We start from the raw sequence: 19114 nt of genomic DNA on the forward strand, positions 1-19114 counted from the left end.
GCTCTGTAGACCAGGCTGGTCTCGAACTCACAGAGATCCGCCAGCCTCTGCCTCCCGAGTGCTGGGATTAAAGGCGTGCGCCACCATCGCCCGGCTCTTTGGCAATTTTTAAATATTATTTTAACAGTATATTAAAACTTATTCCTTGACAACTTCACACGTCTATACACTGTATCAGGACCATTTGTACCCCACATCCCCTCCCACCACCCACTCACTTCAGTAGTGGTCAGGGTTGTTACTATGTAGCCATTATTCGCAAACAGCTGTGGAACCTTTTCATCTTGCAAAACTGAAACACTGTATCTACGAAACAGTAACTTCCAATTTCCTCTACCCTTGGCTGCTGCCAACTATCCAGCTGCCTCTTCTCTATGCTTTAATGGTCTAGGCCAGCAGTTCTCAACCTATGGGTCTCAACCCCTTTGACAAGCCTCTATCTCCAAAAATATTTACATTATGATTCATAACAATAGCAAATTTACAGTTATGAAGTAGCAATGAAAATAATTTTATGACTGGGGGTCACCACAACACAAGGAACTGTATTAAAGTTTTATACATTAGGAAGGTTGAGAACCACTGTTCTAGGCACCTGTGTAAGTAGAAACCTAAATGTTTGTCTTTGTTTTTTGTCTTGTTTTGTTTGTTTTCTATTTTTCTTTTTTAAAGATTTATTTATTTATTATGTATACAACATTCTGCCTCGATGTATGCCTGCACACCAGAGCAGGGCACCAGATCTCAGTACAGATGGTTGTGAGCCACCATGTGGTTGCTGGGAATTGAACTCAGGACCTCTGGAAGAACAGTCAGTGCTCTTAACCTTTGAGCCATCTCTCCAGCCCCCTCTATTTTTCTTTTGAGGCAGGGTTTCTCTGTGTAACTGTCCTGGCTGTCCTGGAATGTTTTGTAGACCAGGCTGGCATCAGACACACAGAGATTCGCCTGCCTCTGCCTCCTGAGTGCTGGAACTAAAGGTGTGTGCCACCACTCTGGGCATAACTGTCCGTTTGCGTATATAGTGTCCTTAGGGCTTACCCATGTTGTGGCGTGTGATAGGATTTTTTTTTCTTCTTTCTAAGTCTGACTACTATTTGTTGGATGTACAGATCATATTTTATTTGTTCACTCATTGCTTAGACACTACCATTTGGTTATTGTGAGTGGCACTGCAATGAACACGGGTGTGCAAACATCTTTTTCTGAACATAGGTGTGCAAGCATCTTTTTCCGAACATGGATGTGCAAATAAATATCTTTTTCTGAACATAGGTGTGTGAGCATTTTTTTCCGAACATGGGTGTGCAAGCATCTTTTTCCAGACCCTGCTTTGAATTTGACCCTGGCTTCTGTTCTCTTGGCTTGTTTGCTTGTTTATTTATTTATTTTGGCAGTACTGGTGATGGGACCTAGGGCTGCGGCAGGCTGTGCAGATACTGTCTTATTGAGCTGCATTCCCGAGCTGATCTCCAACTCCAGGCCATCCTCTTACCTCAGTCTCCTGAGGGCTGAGATCTCAGGATGACAGCATCACACCCGGTTCGATCACCTGATCTTAACTAAAAGGCTAAGATGTCATCTCTCCTGGGTGGCTTGTTGGTTGAGATGTGGTCACTTGGAGCTCAGGCTGGCCTTGAATTCTATTTGTAGTCATGGATGACCTTGAATTTCTGATCCCGTAAGCCCCGTTTATGCAGTCCTAAAGACTGAACTCTGTGAATACTAGGCAAGCACTCTACCAGCTGAGTCACGTTCCCAACCCTACTCTCGTGACTTTTTCTAGTGGTTTGTTTTATTTTGAATGACCTGTATGTGTAAGAGTATTGAGCACATACTAATCCTTATAGGAGGTTATGAGCTGCCTGACATGCGTACTGGGAACTAACCCCCATTCTCTTATTCTCTGGAAGAAAAGTCTGAGCCATCTCTCCAGTGCCTTCTGAATTAAACAAGAAAAATTTTATGTGTATGAGTGTTTTACCTACATGTATGTGTACCATGTATGTATCTGGTGCTCAGGGAGTCAGAAAGTTGTAAGCCACCACATTGGTGACAATCAGACCTGGGGCCTTTCTAACAGCAGCCCAGCCATCTCTCTAGCCCCTCTCCTGATTTTTAAAAGCATTCATCACCAATGGATAGTTTAGAAATACCACTACCTGAACCAGCCATGGTGGTATCAATGCCTGTAATCCCAATAAGCAGGAGAGAGAGGCAGCAAGATTTTGCATTTGAAGCCATCTTGGAATACAGAAAGAGTTAAAGATCCTGCTCCTGCTGGGCAGTGGTGGCTAACACCTTTAATTCCAGCACTTGGGAGGCAGGAAGCAGATCTCAGTGAGTTAGGGGCCAGCCTAGTCTACAAAGCAAATTCCAGGGCAGGCAGGACTGTTACACAGAGAAACCCTGTCTCGACAGCCCCCCCCCCCCGGGAAAAAAAAGATCCTGCTCTCCCCAGATCAAAACCCAAACCAAACAACAACAAAAATTCACTAACTGGATGGGGCCTGCTTAACAATGTGTGGGAGGCCTTGAGTTCAATCCTTGGCACCACCAAATAAGAGGGGGAAAAAGGAGCCAGGCAACAGTGGCACACACCTTTTTTGTTTGTTTTGTTTTGTTTTTTGAGACAGGCTTTCTCTGTAGCTTTGGGGCCTGTCCTGGAACTCGCTCTGTAGAGATGGCTCAGTGGTTAAGAGCACTGACTGCTCTTCCAGAGGATCCTGGTTCAATTCCCAGTACCCACATGGCAGCTCCCTGCGGTCTAGAACTCCAGTTCTGGAAACTCAATACTCTCACACAGACATTGATGCAGGCAATGCACATAAAGTAAAAATAAATCTGGGCTGGAGAAATGGCTCAGCAGTTAGTTGGTGGCACACACCTTTAATTCCATCACGTGGAAAGCAGAGGCAGGAGGATTTCTGAGTTCGAGGGCAGCCAGGGCTACAGGGAAACCCTGTCTTGAAAAACAAACAAACAAACAATTCTAGAACGCTTTAAAAAAAAAAAGCCAAGAGGGGCTTGCTTACAGTTTCAGTGGCTTTGTCCATTATTATCGTGGCAGGGAGCATGCAGCAGGCAGGCAGGCAAGCAGGCAAGGTGCAGAAGTAGCTAACAGCTACATCCTGATGGTAGGCTGGGAAAGACAGAGTGGACCTGACATGGGCTTTTGAAACCTCAAAGGCAACCCTTAGTGGCTCATTTCCTTTAACAAGGCCACACCTCCAAATCCTTTTCAGACAGTGCCAGTTCCAGATGACTAAGCACCCACATATATGAGCCTATGGGCACCATTCTGAGTCAAACCACCCCAGGGGTGCAGTTCCATGGATCAGTGTTTGGGGTAGATATGCAAGGCTCTGAGTTGTCTTTGGGATGGGGTGAACAGGACATCCATTTCTTTTTTTTTTTTTTAATATTTATTTATTATTATGTACACAATATTCTGTCTGTGTGTATGTCTGCAGGCCAGAAGAGGGCACCAGATCTCATTATAGATGGTTGTGAGCCACCATGTGGTTGCCGGGAATTGAACTCAGGACCTTTGGAAGAGCAGGCAATGCTCCTAACCACTAAGCCATCTCTCCAGCCCAGGACATCAGTTTCTAGGGCAAAGCAAAGGGGCCTACCTAGCTGGCTTGGAACAGGTCCCTGCCCCTAGCTCCTCTGGGAAGCCTCAGCAACTTAGCGTCTGACAACAGTGCTGCTGCTTGTTCTGTTACCTGTCCCCTCCCTCTCCCTCCCTGTGTGGCTTCACATCTTAATATCGTAGTGTCTACGATGCTCACTCAGCACCGCGTTGCTATGTGAATAAGTAGGCCCTGTGTTCTCTAATTCCACAAACACGCCTATGTACACCAGGGTGTGATCCTGACTTTGACATGCCCCCCCCCCGCTGAGGGGCGTGGCACCCGCATTGACACTGGCATAAGGCTGTGTCATCTGATGCTGAGGTTGAGATCCTTAGAACTGGCTTATGACATAGTTTTGGATGTTTAAAAATAATCTGACAATCTGTCTTTAAATGAACTCTCAGAAGAGGCTTCTAGAAGCTAAGCAAGTTGTGCCCAGCAGCCTGTCTCAGGCCCTTCTCACTTCAGCTTCAGACCAAAGTGAAAGAATTCTGTAGTTGTGGTTGTTATTTCCAGGGAGAGGGCCAATTCAAGTCTGTTCTTTTGGCTTCTTGGCATCTGATGCGCAAGGGCAGACTCCACTGAGCCAGAGACCTGGTTTCTATCTTGCCTGACAGCAACCACACTCCCTAGATCTCCTTTTTCTCCCTAAACAATCTCTAAGGTTTTCTCTCTCTTTATTCCCAGTACGTCTCTGGAAAGTGAACCACTTTGCTTTGCTCACTTTGTATGAGGTTTACATTCGAGGGTGTCATGAGTTATGGCTGGGGGGCATTTGTAGGGCAGTGATATGGTTAAAGTAGGTTAGGCTTTTCTTTAGTTCCTTCTTTTTAGGCAATCTTTCAGGTATTCCAGGCTGGCCTCGAACTTACTATGCTGCTAAGGATGATGTTGAACTCACTCCTCCTGAGTGCTGAGATTACTGGCACTTGCTACCACATCCAATTTATGGGATGTTGGGGATTGAGCCCAAGGCTTCATACATGCTAGGCGAGCATTCTATCAGCTGAACTGCAGTCCCAGGCCAACTTTAAAAAATCTTTTTAAAGCCGGGCGATGGTGGCGCACGCCTTTAATCCCAGCACTCGGGAGGCAGAGACAGGCGGATCTCTGTGAGTTCGAGACCAGCCTGGTCTACAAGAGCTAGCTCCAGGACAGGCTCCAAAGCCACAGAGAAACCCTGTCTCGAAAAACAAAAACAAAACAAAACAAAAAAGTCTTTTTAAGGAGGTGGAGAAATGAGTCAGTAGTTAGGAGCACTTTCTGTTCATACAGGGGGCTCGGGTTTGGTTCTCGGCACCCACATGGCAATGCACAGCTATCTATAACTCCTGTTCAGGGCAATTTAATGCTCTTTTCTGACTTTCTCAGACACTGCATGCATGTGGTACACATACATACATACATGCAGGAAAAATACCCATACACATAAACAAATATATGTTTAAAAAATTAACATTTCTTTGTGTGTGCGTATGTGTGTAGGTCAGAGCAAACTTGAACGTTTGGACACCAGATGAAGGTGTAAGTCACAAACAATCCCTCACCAGTTTGGAATTATGATTAATAGAATGGTTATTTATTTAAAGGGAAAAAACTTACAGATCACCGTCCCAGACAACAGCCCTCTGCGCCTACAGGAATGGAGTCTAGTAGCCGGAAGGGAGCCGAAAGCAATAGAGTGAGCACACGGCTTCCTCTGAGACCACGCCCAAGTGGGCTGGTATCTTAAAGTCTATTGGCTGAAGAAGCAGAAGCAGCTCCTGCAGCATTAAAGGTCATCTTTGGCTGCACAGAGAGTTCAAGAGCCTGGCTCTCCTTGACCCTGTCTGCAAACCACCAACCAATCAACTGAACGAGATGCCTCTAGGGATGTTAACCTTGGGGTTGCATTGAAGGCTTGGACTGCTGTCAGGCACGTGCTGGGCTTTCTCTTTCTCTGTTTGTTTGCTTGTTTTCTCAAGACAGAGTTTCTCTGTGTAGCCTTGGCTGTCCTGGAACTCACTCTGTAGACTAGGCTGACCTTGAACACAAAATAAGATCTGCCTGCCTCTGCCTCCAGAGTGCCAAGCATGCACCACCACCGCCTGGCTTCATGCTGGGTTTTCACTGTGGGTCTGCGCATGTCAGGCTTTTGAGCGCTCCCAGCTTGCAGATAGCAGTTTAGCTTAGGATCATATTGGAAGGACACAGAGGAGCTGAGACTTGGAGAAGTGGGGAGTCTGTCCACCCTGAGGCAGGAACCCTGACTTGGTCTGGACCAGGTAGTCCCAGCTGCCTGTGGTTTTCTGTTGGTCTCTTCAGCTTCCAAGGGAAGAGGATCTGGCTGGCCAGGCTGGCTGGGCTGGCCCCAGACCCTTAAGCTGGGTGTGATGGGTTTGCTCTATATGACCATCCTCCATGTGGGAATGCAGGTCTTGAAAGCAGGAGAGGGAGCGGTTGTTGGATCATTGACGTCTTCAGAGGTGATGTGCTCTGTGCCCGTCTCTAGATGCTGACAAGAGGATCAAGGTGGAGAAGCCCGTGGTGGAGATGGACGGCGACGAGATGACCCGCATCATCTGGCAGTTCATCAAGGAGAAGGTACCACCCCTCCCTTGGTGGGTGGCAAGTAGGTGGTCAGTGCCCCAGGGTATCCCACGGTTCCCTGGTGGACAACGGTCCTCTGTTTCCACTTTCTGCCCCGCCCTGCTCATGCTAACAATACTAGAAGCTATTAGTTCTTGGTTGTCAGCCAGTGCCTGTCCTGATCACTCTGGGCCCCTCGCTGGTACTGAAATGTGTGAGCTTTTCAAATCCTGTTCCTCTTACTTTCGGAAGCATTTTATTACACTTGTTTGTTGGCGTGCATGCGGGTGCCGTGGCGCTCACGTGGAGGCTAGAAACTTGTCAATCCCCTCCCACTGTGTGAGCCCCAGGGATCAGAGCAAGCCCCAGGGATCAGACCCGAATTGTCAGGCTCGGCAGTAAGTGCCTTTACCCATGGAGTCTCTTGTCAGTCCCAAATCTGTTCTTATTTAAAAGAAAAAGGACTTAATTGGTGGCTGGCAAGGTGGTCCAGTGTGTAGTGGGTAAAGGTGCTTGCTGACAAGCCTGATGATGTTTGGGTTTTTGCTTGCTTGTGTGTCAAAACAGGGTTTTACTGTCTAACAGCCCTGGCTGTCCTGGAACTAGCTCTGTAGACCAGGCTGGTCTTGAACTCACAGAGATCCGCCTGCCTCTGCCTTCGTGAGTACTGAGTGAAGGCGTGCGCCGCCACCACCTGGTCCAAGCCTGATGATGGAAGGCTTAATCCCTGAGACCCACATGGAGAAAGAAAGGGACAAATTATTACAAGTTGTCTTTTGCTCTTTACACACTCACCATGGCACACGCGCGCCTCCGCACATACCCACACAGTAAATCAGTAAATATAATAAAAATTAATTTGCGTGTGTGCACAGAGGTCAGAAAGGGGTTTGGTGTCCGGCCACTCTCCACTTGTTCGCTGAGGCAGTCTCTCCCTGAACTAGGAGCTTGTGTTTTCTCTGCTAAGCCAGAAGCCAGCAAGCCCAGTGGTCCCCCATCTTGCTCCCAGATCTGGGTTTACAAGCATGAACAAACGCCCTTGGGTGCTGGAGTCCAAATTGTTCCTCATGATTTTTCAGCAAGTGCTCTTAACCACTAAGCCATTGCTCCAGCTTTTTTTTTTGTAATTAATAAAGTTATTTTAGATTGGTTTATTTTATGTGTATAGATGTTTTGTCTTCATGTATGTGTATGTACCACATGTGTACTTGATGCCCTCAAAGGTCAGAAGGTGTCAGACTCCCTGGAACTGGAGTTATGGGTGGTTTTGAGTTGTCATGTGGGTGCTGGAAGCTAAACCTGGGTCTTTTCCAAGAGAAACAAGTGCTTTTAACCCCTGAGCCATCTCTCCAGCTCCCCTACCTCCTTTAATTTAATTTAATTTTTAATTAATGTCACTCTATATCCAATGCTGACCTCAGACTCACAGTGACCCTCTGCTTCAGACCCTTGAATTCAGGAATTACAAAGTCATGTGCTATCATACCTGGCTGTGAGTCTTTTTTTTTAAAAAATATTTATCAGGGCTGGGGAGAGATAACATAGCTGTTGAGAGAAATTGTTGTTCTTGCAGAAGGCCCAGGTTCAATTCCCTGCCCCGACAGGCAGCTCACAATTGTCCATGACCATAACTCCAGTTCCAAGGGGTCCAATACCTTCTTTTGATCTTCATAGACACCAGACATGCATATGGACAGGCATATATGCAAGAAAAACAGTTGTTCATGCACTGAACATGGTTGTGCAAGCTTTTAATCCCAGCACTCAGGAGGCAGAGGCAGGAAGATCTCTGTGAGTTCCTGGCCAGCCAGGACTATATAGCGAGACTCTGTCGCAAAAACCAAACCAAATCAAACAAACAAACTTGTTTTTAATGATATGTGAGTGTGTGTGGGTACGCACACACGAGTGCCAGTTCCCACTGTGGCCAGAGGTGGCAGATTCCGGGAGCTGGGGTTACAGGTGGTTCCCTGATGTGGGTACTGGGAATTGAACTTGGGCCCTCTGCAGGAACAGGACACACTCTTTAACTGCTGAGCCATTCCTCCAGTCAGAGACAGTGTTTTAACTATGTAGCCCAGGCTGTCCCCAAATTCTCGATCTTTTCTCAGCCTCCCAGTGCTGGGATTTCAGATATATGTCACAATGTCTGGCTGAAGCCGTCCCTTCCGTGATCAGATCACTTGGAGAAGGGGGACCCCACTGAATAGATTTGGGATTTCCCTGACTTGATGGGTCTCTAGAATAGCAGTAGACCCCCACTCCTGGCTCCCTTCTGTGGAGCCCAGTGTGGCTTACCCCTCAGAGTCTTAGCCCCCTGCCAACTCCGGCTCTGCTGATGAATGGCTGACCCTAGCTCCCTCCTGCACCCTCTCTACCAGATTTCCCTCATCCTTCACTTGACCAGGTGACTTCTCTTGCCTTGGCACCCTGCCCAAGTCGGTCTTCTAGCCTGACACTTTGCTTGGGCTCTCTTTCCTAGCTTATCCTGCCTCACGTGGACGTCCAACTCAAGTATTTTGACCTTGGGCTGCCAAACCGTGACCAGACCAATGACCAGGTTACCATTGACTCTGCGCTGGCCACCCAGAAGTACAGTGTGGCTGTCAAGTGTGCCACAATCACCCCTGACGAGGCTCGTGTGGAAGGTATGAGGTGTGGTGGGGGGGTCACAGAGACTGCTAGGCTGGCAGGTTCCAGGATATCACACACAGATGGAAACAGCTGCCTATTTCATTCCTTAGGGGATTGGGAGACGGAGCTTCCCTAGGGCTGATTTCATCACTTGGGGTCTGAGTTGGGGTGATGGGGGGCTGAGAGGTCAGTCCAGACTTGCTGGGAGGGCCTGCCGGGCCTTTGAGGTCACTATGGTGCAGTTGGGGGAGGGTATCATGACGCTGCAGGGCTGGCTAGGGGCTAAAATTGCTTTCCTGGGGACTCTCAGCCTTTTCGTTCTTCTCAGTCTCCCCTCTCTTTCGCCATGTGGCTGCTTATCACCCCCACTTCTCGCAGCGAGACCTTTTCTCTTCCTTTCTCTACTTCCTTTCTCCTGGCAGCTGCTGAGATCCACTGCTTGCCCGTCTTGTTATTTTCCTCTTAAACGCCAAGAAAATTGTCCTTAAGCTTTAAAAACAACAACAGAAGAATATGGTTTAGGACTTTTCCTCCCTCATTTCTGCAGCATGAGGAAGCTGGGAACAAGCATTCCAGATGGTCTTCAGAGCTGGGGGGTGTAGCTCAGGGATGGAGAAATTCCCTGGCATGCATAAGGCCCTGAGTTCGATTCCCAGCACTGCAAAACAATAATAAAGGGGAACTCAAGAGACATCAGCAGTCTGTAGACCACCTGCTTATCACACATATCACACATGGAGTGAGTTTTAGTCCTCAGCTTTTCCTTGATGCTCCTGAATCCTGGAGTTTATAAATACACACGCACGCACACACACACACACACACACACACACACACACACACACACACACACGAGGCTGGGCAGTGGTGGCATACAACTTTAATCCCAGCACTTGGGAGACAGAAGCAGGCGGATCTCTGTGAGTTCAAGGCCAGCCTGGTCTACAAGAGCTAGTTCCAGGACAGCCCCAAAGCTACAGAGAAGCCCTGTCTTGAAAAACCAAAATAAGGGCTGAGAGATGGCTCAGTGGTTAAGAGCATTGCCTGCTTTTCTAAAGGTCCTGATTTCAATTCCCAGCAACCACATGGTGGCTCACAACCATCTGAAATGAGGTATGGTGCCCTCTTCTGGCCTTCAGGCATACATGCAGAAAGAATATTGTATACATAATAAATAAATATTTAAAAAAAAAGAAAAACCAAAATAAATAAAATAATTTAAAAAAAAAAAATGAGTAAAGCACAGAGGCCCTTGTGCACGCTAGGCAGGCACTACATCTCCAGCCTAGTGCTGGGGTTTACCGCTCATTCTTTAAAGGACAAGGTCTTAGTGTCTCCAGCAGGATGGGGTGTAGAGAAGCTGCCCTTTCTCTTCGATGAGTAACCTCTGTGTGGACCTGGTAAAATGGCAGCCAGGTGCTTTACAGACAGTTTATTTCATGACAAGCCAGCGTGCTTGGTATTTTATCAGGGACCCCATTTCACAGCTCAGGCTAAGGCGGCGTTACCACCCTCCCAGTCAAAGCTGGTAGACTCCCAAGGCCATGTTTATACTCTAGACCATGGTTCTCAACCTTCCCAATGCTGCCACCCTTTACTACAATTCCTCATGTTGTGGTGACCCCAACTATAAAATTATTTTCGTTGCTACTGTTAGGAATCATAATGTAAATATTTGTGTTTTCTATGGTCTTAGGTGACCCCACAGGGGTCGAGACTCACAGGTTGAGAAGCCCTGCTCTAGACTCTTCTGCCTTCTCCAGGATGACACCTGGACCCCCTGTCTGGCTGTGTTTCGGCTTGGGGTACATTCTGATGGTTCTGTGGTGGGTCTATCTTATCCCTATCCTTACAGAGTTCAAGCTGAAGAAAATGTGGAAAAGCCCTAATGGAACCATCAGGAACATCCTTGGGGGAACAGTCTTCAGAGAGCCGATCATCTGCAAAAACATCCCCCGCCTCGTCCCTGGCTGGACCAAGCCCATCACCATAGGCAGGCACGCCCATGGCGACCAGGTAGGCCGGGCTTGGAGACAAAGTCTGTTGACTCGCGCGCCCCAAAGGAAGCCCTGGCTCGAACTACCTGTCCTCTGCAGTACAAGGCCACAGACTTTGTGGTCGATCGAGCTGGCACGTTCAAGATGGTCTTCACCCCAAAGGACGGCAGCGCGCCCAAGGAGTGGGAGGTGTACAACTTCCCCGCTGGCGGCGTGGGCATGGGCATGTACAACACCGACGAGGTAAGGCTGGCCAGGGCCTCCTCGCCCACTCCTCTCTACCTCTGCCTATTTTGTAGCTTTCTTTACTTCTGTTGGTCAGATGGAAGAGAACACTTGCTCAGAAAAGAGCACCTCCTTGCGCAGGACAGGATTGAGTCACATGACCACCTTTGAGCCAATCACTAATGAGCAGGGAGGAAGGGCTCTAATTGGCTAAACTGGAGACACTAGTCAAATCTAGTGGTCGGTCTAGGCAGCTTAACCGGGCCTGTCCCAACCCAGGCCTGCAGCGACTTTAAGGTCTAAGAAGAATGTGATAACTGTCCGAAGCGAAAGTGGTGGGGTCTGCTCCCAAAAGTCTGGAGGGAGAAGATGGGCCAGCCAAAACAACAGGGGCTCGCTCCATGGTGGCAAGGGTTGAGGAATCTTACGGAGGTGATGCTGGCCCTGGCCCTGAGACCATGGCAAGCCTGGCAGTCTCAGGCTGGGGGCCATGCTCTGCCCACTCTCCCCACAGTCCATTTCGGGCTTTGCGCACAGCTGCTTCCAGTACGCTCTCCAGAAGAAGTGGCCGCTCTATTTGAGCACCAAGAACACCATCCTGAAGGCCTATGACGGGCGTTTCAAGGACATCTTCCAGGAGATCTTTGACAAGTAACAGCCTCTGCCGCTTTCTGAGGGCACCGCAGCCTCCCAGCCTCCCAGCTCCCCTGCGCCATCCCTACTCCACCTGGGGAGGTTGCGCTCCCGGCGCGCTTGGTTGAGCTTTAGCTTTGAGGTGCAGGGAGGGGTCCTTAAGCTGCCGACCTCCTGTCCTCTCCCCGAAACAAGCCCTTTTGCCCCCAGGCACTATAAGACTGACTTTGACAAGAATAAGATATGGTACGAGCATCGGCTCATCGACGACATGGTGGCCCAGGTGCTCAAGTCTTCAGGTGGCTTTGTGTGGGCCTGCAAGAACTATGATGGCGACGTACAGTCTGACATCTTGGCTCAAGGTATGCTGGGACGGCTTGCCCCCAAAGCGGGCAGCTGTTGGTATTCCATGACTGGAGTGATTTGTTTCCTTTAATTAAAAGATTTCAATATGATTGTAAGCACAGGGTTCAGTGAAAGAGTGGGGAGAAAGTAAGATTCACCCAAGAGGATGGGTGTGGACTCCTTAGAGTCATCTGGAGGTGTGTGTGTGTGTGTGTGTGTGCGCGTGCGTGTGTTTCCATGTGGAGCCAGAAGTTGATATTAGCTGTCTTTTATTGGTTTCCCCCTTATTATTATTTTTTTTATCTGTCTGTCTATATATATATATATATATATATATATATATATATATATATATATATTTTTTTTGAGATAGGGGTTCTCTGTAGCTTTGGAGCTTGTCCTAGAACTTGCTCTGTAGACCAGGCTGGCCTTGAACTCACAGAGATCTGCCTGCCTCTGCCTCCCGAGTGCTGGGATTAAAGACGTGCGCCACCACTGCTGCCTGACTGATATATATTTAAAGATTTATTATTCATGTATTTTATGTCATGTATTTAATGTATATGAGTACTCTGTCTTCATACATACCAGAAGAAGGAATCTGATCCCATTACAGATGGCTGTGAACCACCATATAGTTGCTGGGAATTGAACTCAGGACCTCTGGAGGGAGCAGTCAAGTGTTCTTAACTGTTGAGCCATCTCGCCAGTCTCAATATATATATATATATTTTAATTACATTTCTGAGATCAGGCATGGTGGCATGATAAACAGAGGCAATTGGATCTCTGTGAGTTCGAGGACATAGTGAGTTTTAGGATAGTCAGAGCTACATAACAGACCCTGTCTTGAAGTCTCTATGTACCATTGTCTGTCTGTATGGCAGTACTGTGAACGACAGCCCCAGGCCTCTATTTACGTGTGCACACGCTGCAGCGTACGTGTAGGGGTCAGAGGACACCTTGCAGGAGTCGGTTCTGTCCGTCCACCATGTGGGTCCCACCGAGCCTGACCCCGGGCTTGACCTCACGTTGACCTCAGGCTTGGTGGCAAGAACCTTTACCAGTCGAGCTGTCTGGCCTTCCCTCTACCTTATTGTGTGAGACGGGTTTTTCCAGTGAGCCTGAATCTAGACAAGGTGGTCTGTGCGTCTAGGGGTTCTGCCTGTCTGTGTCCCTGCGACTGGTGCGTCACAAGGCTGCTCTGATAGAAAGGGGAGTGCAGGAGGCTGAGTACAGGGCTCCACACTTGTTGTGTTTTGTTTGTTTGTTTTGGTTTTTCAAGACAGGGTTTCCCTGTGTAACAGTCCTAGCTGTCCTGGAACTAGGTTTTGTAGACCACACAGAGATCCGCCTGCCTCTGCCTCCCTAGTGCTGGGATTAAAGGCCTGCGCCACCACCACCTGGTCAGTGGTCCACACTTTTAGTCACAGCACTGACGTGGGAAGATTGCTGAGAACCTGAGCCCAACTTGGGTTCCACAGTGAATTCCAGGCTAAACCAGTATCAAAATAAAACAAGACAGAAAAGGGGTTCTTGCGATGGCTCACTGGGTAAAAGTGCTTGTCACCAAGCTTAACAACTTGAGTTTGATCCCTGGAATTGAACGGTGGAGAAGGCAGACTCCTGCAGGTTGCTCTCTGACCTCTAGACTGGCACACGTGCGCTGTCCCCTACACAAAATAAAACCAAATAAACCTAAAGACAAAAATCTGAGCAGAATCTTTGGCGTATGGAAGTTGCGTACTTTTTCTCCCTGGAGCCCTCCCATTCCTTGTGGGTCTGGGGGGAGTTTTTTGATTGCCCGCACTCCTCGACAACAGAGGCATTCCAGCTGGAATCTGGATCTGGGGACATTTTGGAAATACGTTGCAATAGTTTGAAAGTGGCCAAACAGCAGCAGAAACCGTGATGGTTGCAAAACAGCTGCTGGCTGCTCATTTCTGCTGGAAGTGGCCTCCTGTGAGAGTGACAGCCCCAGGCTGTGGGGGTCTGGGATGGGCGCACACAGACCTATGTTAGCCCATTGGTGAGAGCTGCCCTGTGAGGGCCGTATGTCCTCTCAGCTGCGGTGGGCTGGGGTCAGAAGATGGTCTAAGATGAAGGGTTCTGAGCTGATGCACGTCTTGAGGAGAGATCTGCCCACCCCTAGGCTTTGGCTCCCTCGGCCTGATGACGTCTGTGCTCGTCTGCCCTGATGGGAAAACAATTGAGGCTGAGGCTGCCCATGGGACGGTCACTCGCCATTACCGAGAGCACCAGAAGGTAAGAGTGTGCATCTCAAGGTCCGGTGCCCACTGGCCCTGGTGGCTGGGAGGATGAGCCTAATCTGTCAGTCTAAAGGTGGATAGCTGTATCTATCTGGGACTCAGCTGTTGACCCCGTGGCCTGTCCCCAGGGCCGACCCACCAGTACCAACCCTATCGCCAGCATCTTTGCCTGGACAAGGGGTCTAGAGCATCGAGGGAAGCTGGATGGGAACCCGGATCTCATCAGGTGAGCACGCGGGGAGAACCTGAGTTGGTCCAGCCCCACGGTTTGGCCCTGCCTGTCTGGGGCCTGACTGCCACATCCCCTGCAGGTTCGCACAGACGCTGGAGAAGGTGTGTGTGGAGACTGTGGAGAGTGGAGCCATGACCAAGGACCTGGCTGGCTGCATCCATGGCCTCAGCAAGTGTGTGCTTTGGGATACAGGGTCTGAGACCTCAGAGCAGGTGGGAGGAACCCAGGGGACCCCACTTAGGATCCCTTTCGTGAGTCAGTATAGCTGCCTCGGGTCTGGGGCAGGATAAGCCTCCCTAGACCAGGCCTGAGTTGGTTCCCATTGGCAGTTGCTCAGTTTCTTTGATCTCTCAAACTGTCCCTCAGCTTCTCTTGTAAGACCCATGTCAGTGGCTTGCCACTCTTTGGGCCTGGGCCTGGTGGCAGGATAGCCATTCTGATACCTGAGGTCTGAAGTGCCTTGGAAGGGCTTGACTGATGGCCTTCAGGAGGCCTGAGTCGCCCCTGATGTTCTCTTGGCAGTGTGAAGCTGAATGAACACTTCCTGAACACCACAGACTTCCTGGACACCATTAAGGGCAACCTGGACCGAGCTCTGGGCAAGCAGTAGGGGCAGCTACTGCCCAGCTGCAGTGGGCACTCCATACATGGTAGAGGGTCAGCCTCACAACCTCTCTCTCTGGTGGCCTTTCTAGGGGACATTTTCTTTTTCTATGATGGAGATGTTTTTTAAAGTATGTGAGCGTTTTTCTCCCTCACAGCGGACACGAGGCAGGAACGGTGTGCCTTACCTCAGCCAGTCAGTGTGTTTTGCATACTGTAATTTATATTGCGCTGAATCACATGGTGCCATATTTAGCTACTAAAAAGCTCTTCGCCAAATTGTCTTGCTGTGTTTGTCCCTGAGTGGGAGGAAGCAGCTGGCAGGATGCCCCAGGGACAGGGTTGGGGTGCCTCCAGCTGTTAATAGGTTAGCTAGGAGGCCGCCTTTCAGAAGAGGCAGCCTGTGGGCCTCATGCATTCTACAGAAACCGCCAGTTACTAGACTTTTGGGGTAAGGTCCTGGGTGCTTCACAAAACTGTCCATGGTGTCTCAGTCTCCTCTCTAAGCAGGAGGCAGCTGGGGCTGGGGCCTAGGGGCAAAGGCTCACACAGAATTGCCAAGCAGGATCCCTTCTAGCTAGCTCTCTCCATCTAGGGATTATCACTGTGATATTCTGAATATTTATTAACATAGGCACCTCTTATACGTGTAGACCAAGCGAGCACCCCTCCCCCCCCACCGCATCCCTAGACCTAGTCTTCTATTTGAGACAGGGTCTCACTGTGTAGCTCTGGCTTGTTTGGAACTCACTATATGGATCAGGCTGGTCTTGAACTCCCAACAGTCTACCTGCCTCTGCTTCCTGAGGGCTGGGATTAAAGGCTTAGTTGTTTTTTTTTTCTGTTACACTCTTAAAAACAGATCCTCCCAGGCCCTTCTTTGTATGGCTGCCCAGGCTTTCCGAGGTCTTCCCGAGGTTTGTGTATATGGGGTCCCCTGATCTCAGCCTCAGGTTCATCCGCACCACTTTGGCACAACTATAAAAGGGGGAAAAGCTGCTCCAAAGCCATATGCACACTCAGTGGCAAGCATGTCCTCATGCAGTGATTTCTTTCTCTCTTTTTCTCTCTCTCTCTTTCTTTTGATAATATAGTTAGTTCTCTGTGTCCAGATCTGTTTTTGTTTTTTTTGTTTTTTTTAGCAGTGCTGGGAATTGAGTTTGGCCAGGCCAATATTTTATTACTAAGATCACTAAGCTGAGTCAGGTGGTGGCGGCGCACCCCTTTAATCCCAGCACTCGGGATACAGAGGCAGGTAGATCTCCGTTGAGTTCGAGACCACCCTGGTCTACAAGAGCTAGTTCCAGGACAGGCCCCAAGGCTACAGTGAAACCCTGTCTCGAAAAACAAAAACAAAACAAAAAAGACCACTAAATTGTATTCTCAGCTGCCTTTTTTTTTTTTTTTTTAAATTGGTCTTATGCATCCTAGACTAGCCTCAAGTTTCTTACATGACCTTGAACTTCTTAGCCTCCACCTCTTGAATGTTGGGTCATGCCATAAAACTCGGTGCTGTGCTGGGGATCCAGGGCCAGCAGAAGCTCTACCAGCCAAGCCTCCTTCGCAGCCCTAGCCACGGGCTTTAAAACCCTTTTATTATTTTATGTGCATGGACATTTTCCCCTGCACGTATGTCTGTGTGCCGTGTGCACGCAGGACACTGGATCCCCTGGAAATGGAGTTAGAGACAGTTGTGAGCTGCCATGTGGATGGTGGGAATTGAACCTGGATCCTCTGGAAGAGCAGCAAGTACTCTTAACTGATTACCCATTTCTCCAGCCCCTAGCCACAGGTTTTATGTTTGCAGATGCAACCAACCCCAGAGTGGGGATACTTGGGGGGAATAAAACCCCCCAAAACCAGCTATGTCAGTGCATGCCTGCAATCCCAGAACTTGTTGAAAGATCACCATGAATATGAAGAGCCTGTCTCAAAAATCAAAAGCAAAACAAAAACTCTAAACAGGTCAGGTGCACACACATACTTATAATCTTGGTTTGGGAAACTGAGGCAGGAAGACAGTTGCATTTTAGGCCAGCCAGGGATAGACAGTGAGACCCTGTCTCAAAGCCTCTCAATACTGTAACAACAGCAGTGGAAAAGAAGCCGGGTGTGGGGGTACATATCTGTAATCACAGCTCTCCATGGGTAGATTTGGGGGTACAGAGACCTTGTCTCAAACAAAACCCTCAATAACCCCACCCTTGGGGCTTGGAGTGTGTCCCCCTAAGTGCATGGCAGGTCAGGTGGCTGGGACAGTCTTGTACTTCCAGAGAGGGAGCCTTGCTGGGACCTTCGTGGGGAGAAGGGCCACCAAGAGCAGCGGGAAGGCCGGGCGGTGGTGGCGCACGCCTTTAATCCCAGCACTTGGGAGGCAGAGGCAGGCGGATCTCTGTGAGTTCGAGACCAGCCTGGTCTAGAAGATCTAGCTCCAGGACAGGCTCCAAAGTCACAGAGAAACCCTGTCTCGAAAAACAAAAAACAAAAAACAAAAAACAAACAAACAAAAAAGGCAAGCAGTGATTTAATTAATACAGTTTCTGTGTGATTATTTTGGTTCTGGGCAGCCAGGACAAACAAGTGGTTCCTTGCAACAACTCTGTTTCCTGATTGTGGGTTGACTTAATGTAAACAGCTGCTTTAAGATGCTGCCGCATGACTTCCCTAAATGAATTGTTTCAGAAAACCTGCTCTTGTCAGGATTTTTTAAATCACAATAATAGAAAAAAAAAACTTAGACACCATCCCCCACCCCGACTTTTTAGACCCTAATTCCTGGAAGTGGAGTCTGAACTCTGGGTCAATCCATGTGATCCCCAGTGGAGGCTGTCATCAGAGGGATGACCAACCAGCTCTAGGACAGCAACCTTTCTGAGTCACCATCATGGCACAGTCTAGTCCTGTTTGCTCATGGAGGGACTAACAGGGGTCCCCAGCTATCTGGGAAGCAGAGAGCAGCACCCTAGCACCTCACTCACCTTGAGATCAGGTGGGAAGAGTGCTCTGGTCAGCAGGTGGAGGTTCCTAGCACAGAGGCGGAGACTGAGGTTGGTGACATTCACCTGGAAGAAGTTGGTGGACTTGACTTTGGGGCAGATGTCATGCTCGCCATAGAAAGGGGACACCGTGATGGTGGTTTTGGCATCCAACAGGGGGACATTGTCACTCACGCCTCCGTCCACATACCGCTGTAAGGAAGAGGGAAGAAATAATGCTGTTTTCTGAGACACTGCAGCCGAGATGGTGGCCTAGGAACCACTTTTTCAGTGGCTTCGTATTGTCTTTCAAGGTCGCTGTGTACTGTTGCATAGGATGCCCGCTGTGCAAAAGTGCCAGCAGAGAGACACGTGGAGATGGGAATCCACCCCATGTTGTGCTTGGCAAATCCCAAAGCCAGGTGGATACCCATAGGCGAGTTGCTATCACATGTATAAAGGGGCTATATGAACTGGGGGTGCTATATATCTTGGGGATAGAGTGCGATATGAACCCTGCCTCAAAGGAGACACATGGCCACAAGTTCAAAGCCAGACTCCCTTTGCTGCTTAAGAGATCTAGAACAAGGCATTTAATCAAGCCTGTTTTCCTGTAACACTTTTCTTTCGGGTAGAGGGGATGAGCCTTGAACTCATGTTCCTCCAGCCTCGGTCTCCCGATTGCTGGGATTACCAATGCTAGTCACCGTGTTCGTGACAGAGTCTTAGGTAGCTACAGCTGGCCTTGAACTCCTGACCCTCCTTCCTGAGGAGAAGCATTCTAGAAAGTCACAGGACGTCACCAAGATGCTCCTGGGTCCCTTCCACTTAGTTCTGGGAAGATCATATGCCTACATTATGTCACAAGACGACTGGGGACCAATATCAGGATCCAAGATGTGCTTAATGGCTAAGGTCCCTAGTAACCCAGCCCTGGGCTATGCCCACAAAGTACATTTACCAAAAAAAAAAAAAAAAGAAGTAGATTTTTTCT

General features: G+C 48.9%; 1 protein-coding gene across 1 annotated transcript in view; it reads left to right on the top strand.

Annotated features, from left to right (window-relative positions):
* Window positions 1-15424, top strand: part of Idh2 (isocitrate dehydrogenase (NADP(+)) 2, mitochondrial) — a 22797-nt gene extending 7373 nt beyond the window's left edge. The window contains exons 2-11 of the mRNA XM_005357709.3: window positions 6130-6221; window positions 8689-8854; window positions 10696-10856; window positions 10937-11080; window positions 11577-11713; window positions 11906-12057; window positions 14193-14305; window positions 14439-14536; window positions 14622-14714; window positions 15065-15424. Of these exons, the coding sequence (XP_005357766.1) occupies window positions 6130-6221; window positions 8689-8854; window positions 10696-10856; window positions 10937-11080; window positions 11577-11713; window positions 11906-12057; window positions 14193-14305; window positions 14439-14536; window positions 14622-14714; window positions 15065-15152 (1244 nt within the window). The 3' untranslated portion in view covers window positions 15153-15424. The remainder of the gene's footprint in view (window positions 1-6129; window positions 6222-8688; window positions 8855-10695; window positions 10857-10936; window positions 11081-11576; window positions 11714-11905; window positions 12058-14192; window positions 14306-14438; window positions 14537-14621; window positions 14715-15064) is intronic.
* The last annotated feature ends 3690 nt before the right edge of the window (window positions 15425-19114 follow it).

The sequence above is a fragment of the Microtus ochrogaster genome, chromosome 22 (assembly GCF_000317375.1).
Source record: "Microtus ochrogaster isolate Prairie Vole_2 chromosome 22, MicOch1.0, whole genome shotgun sequence".
Taxonomy (NCBI): Eukaryota; Metazoa; Chordata; class Mammalia; order Rodentia; family Cricetidae; genus Microtus; species Microtus ochrogaster.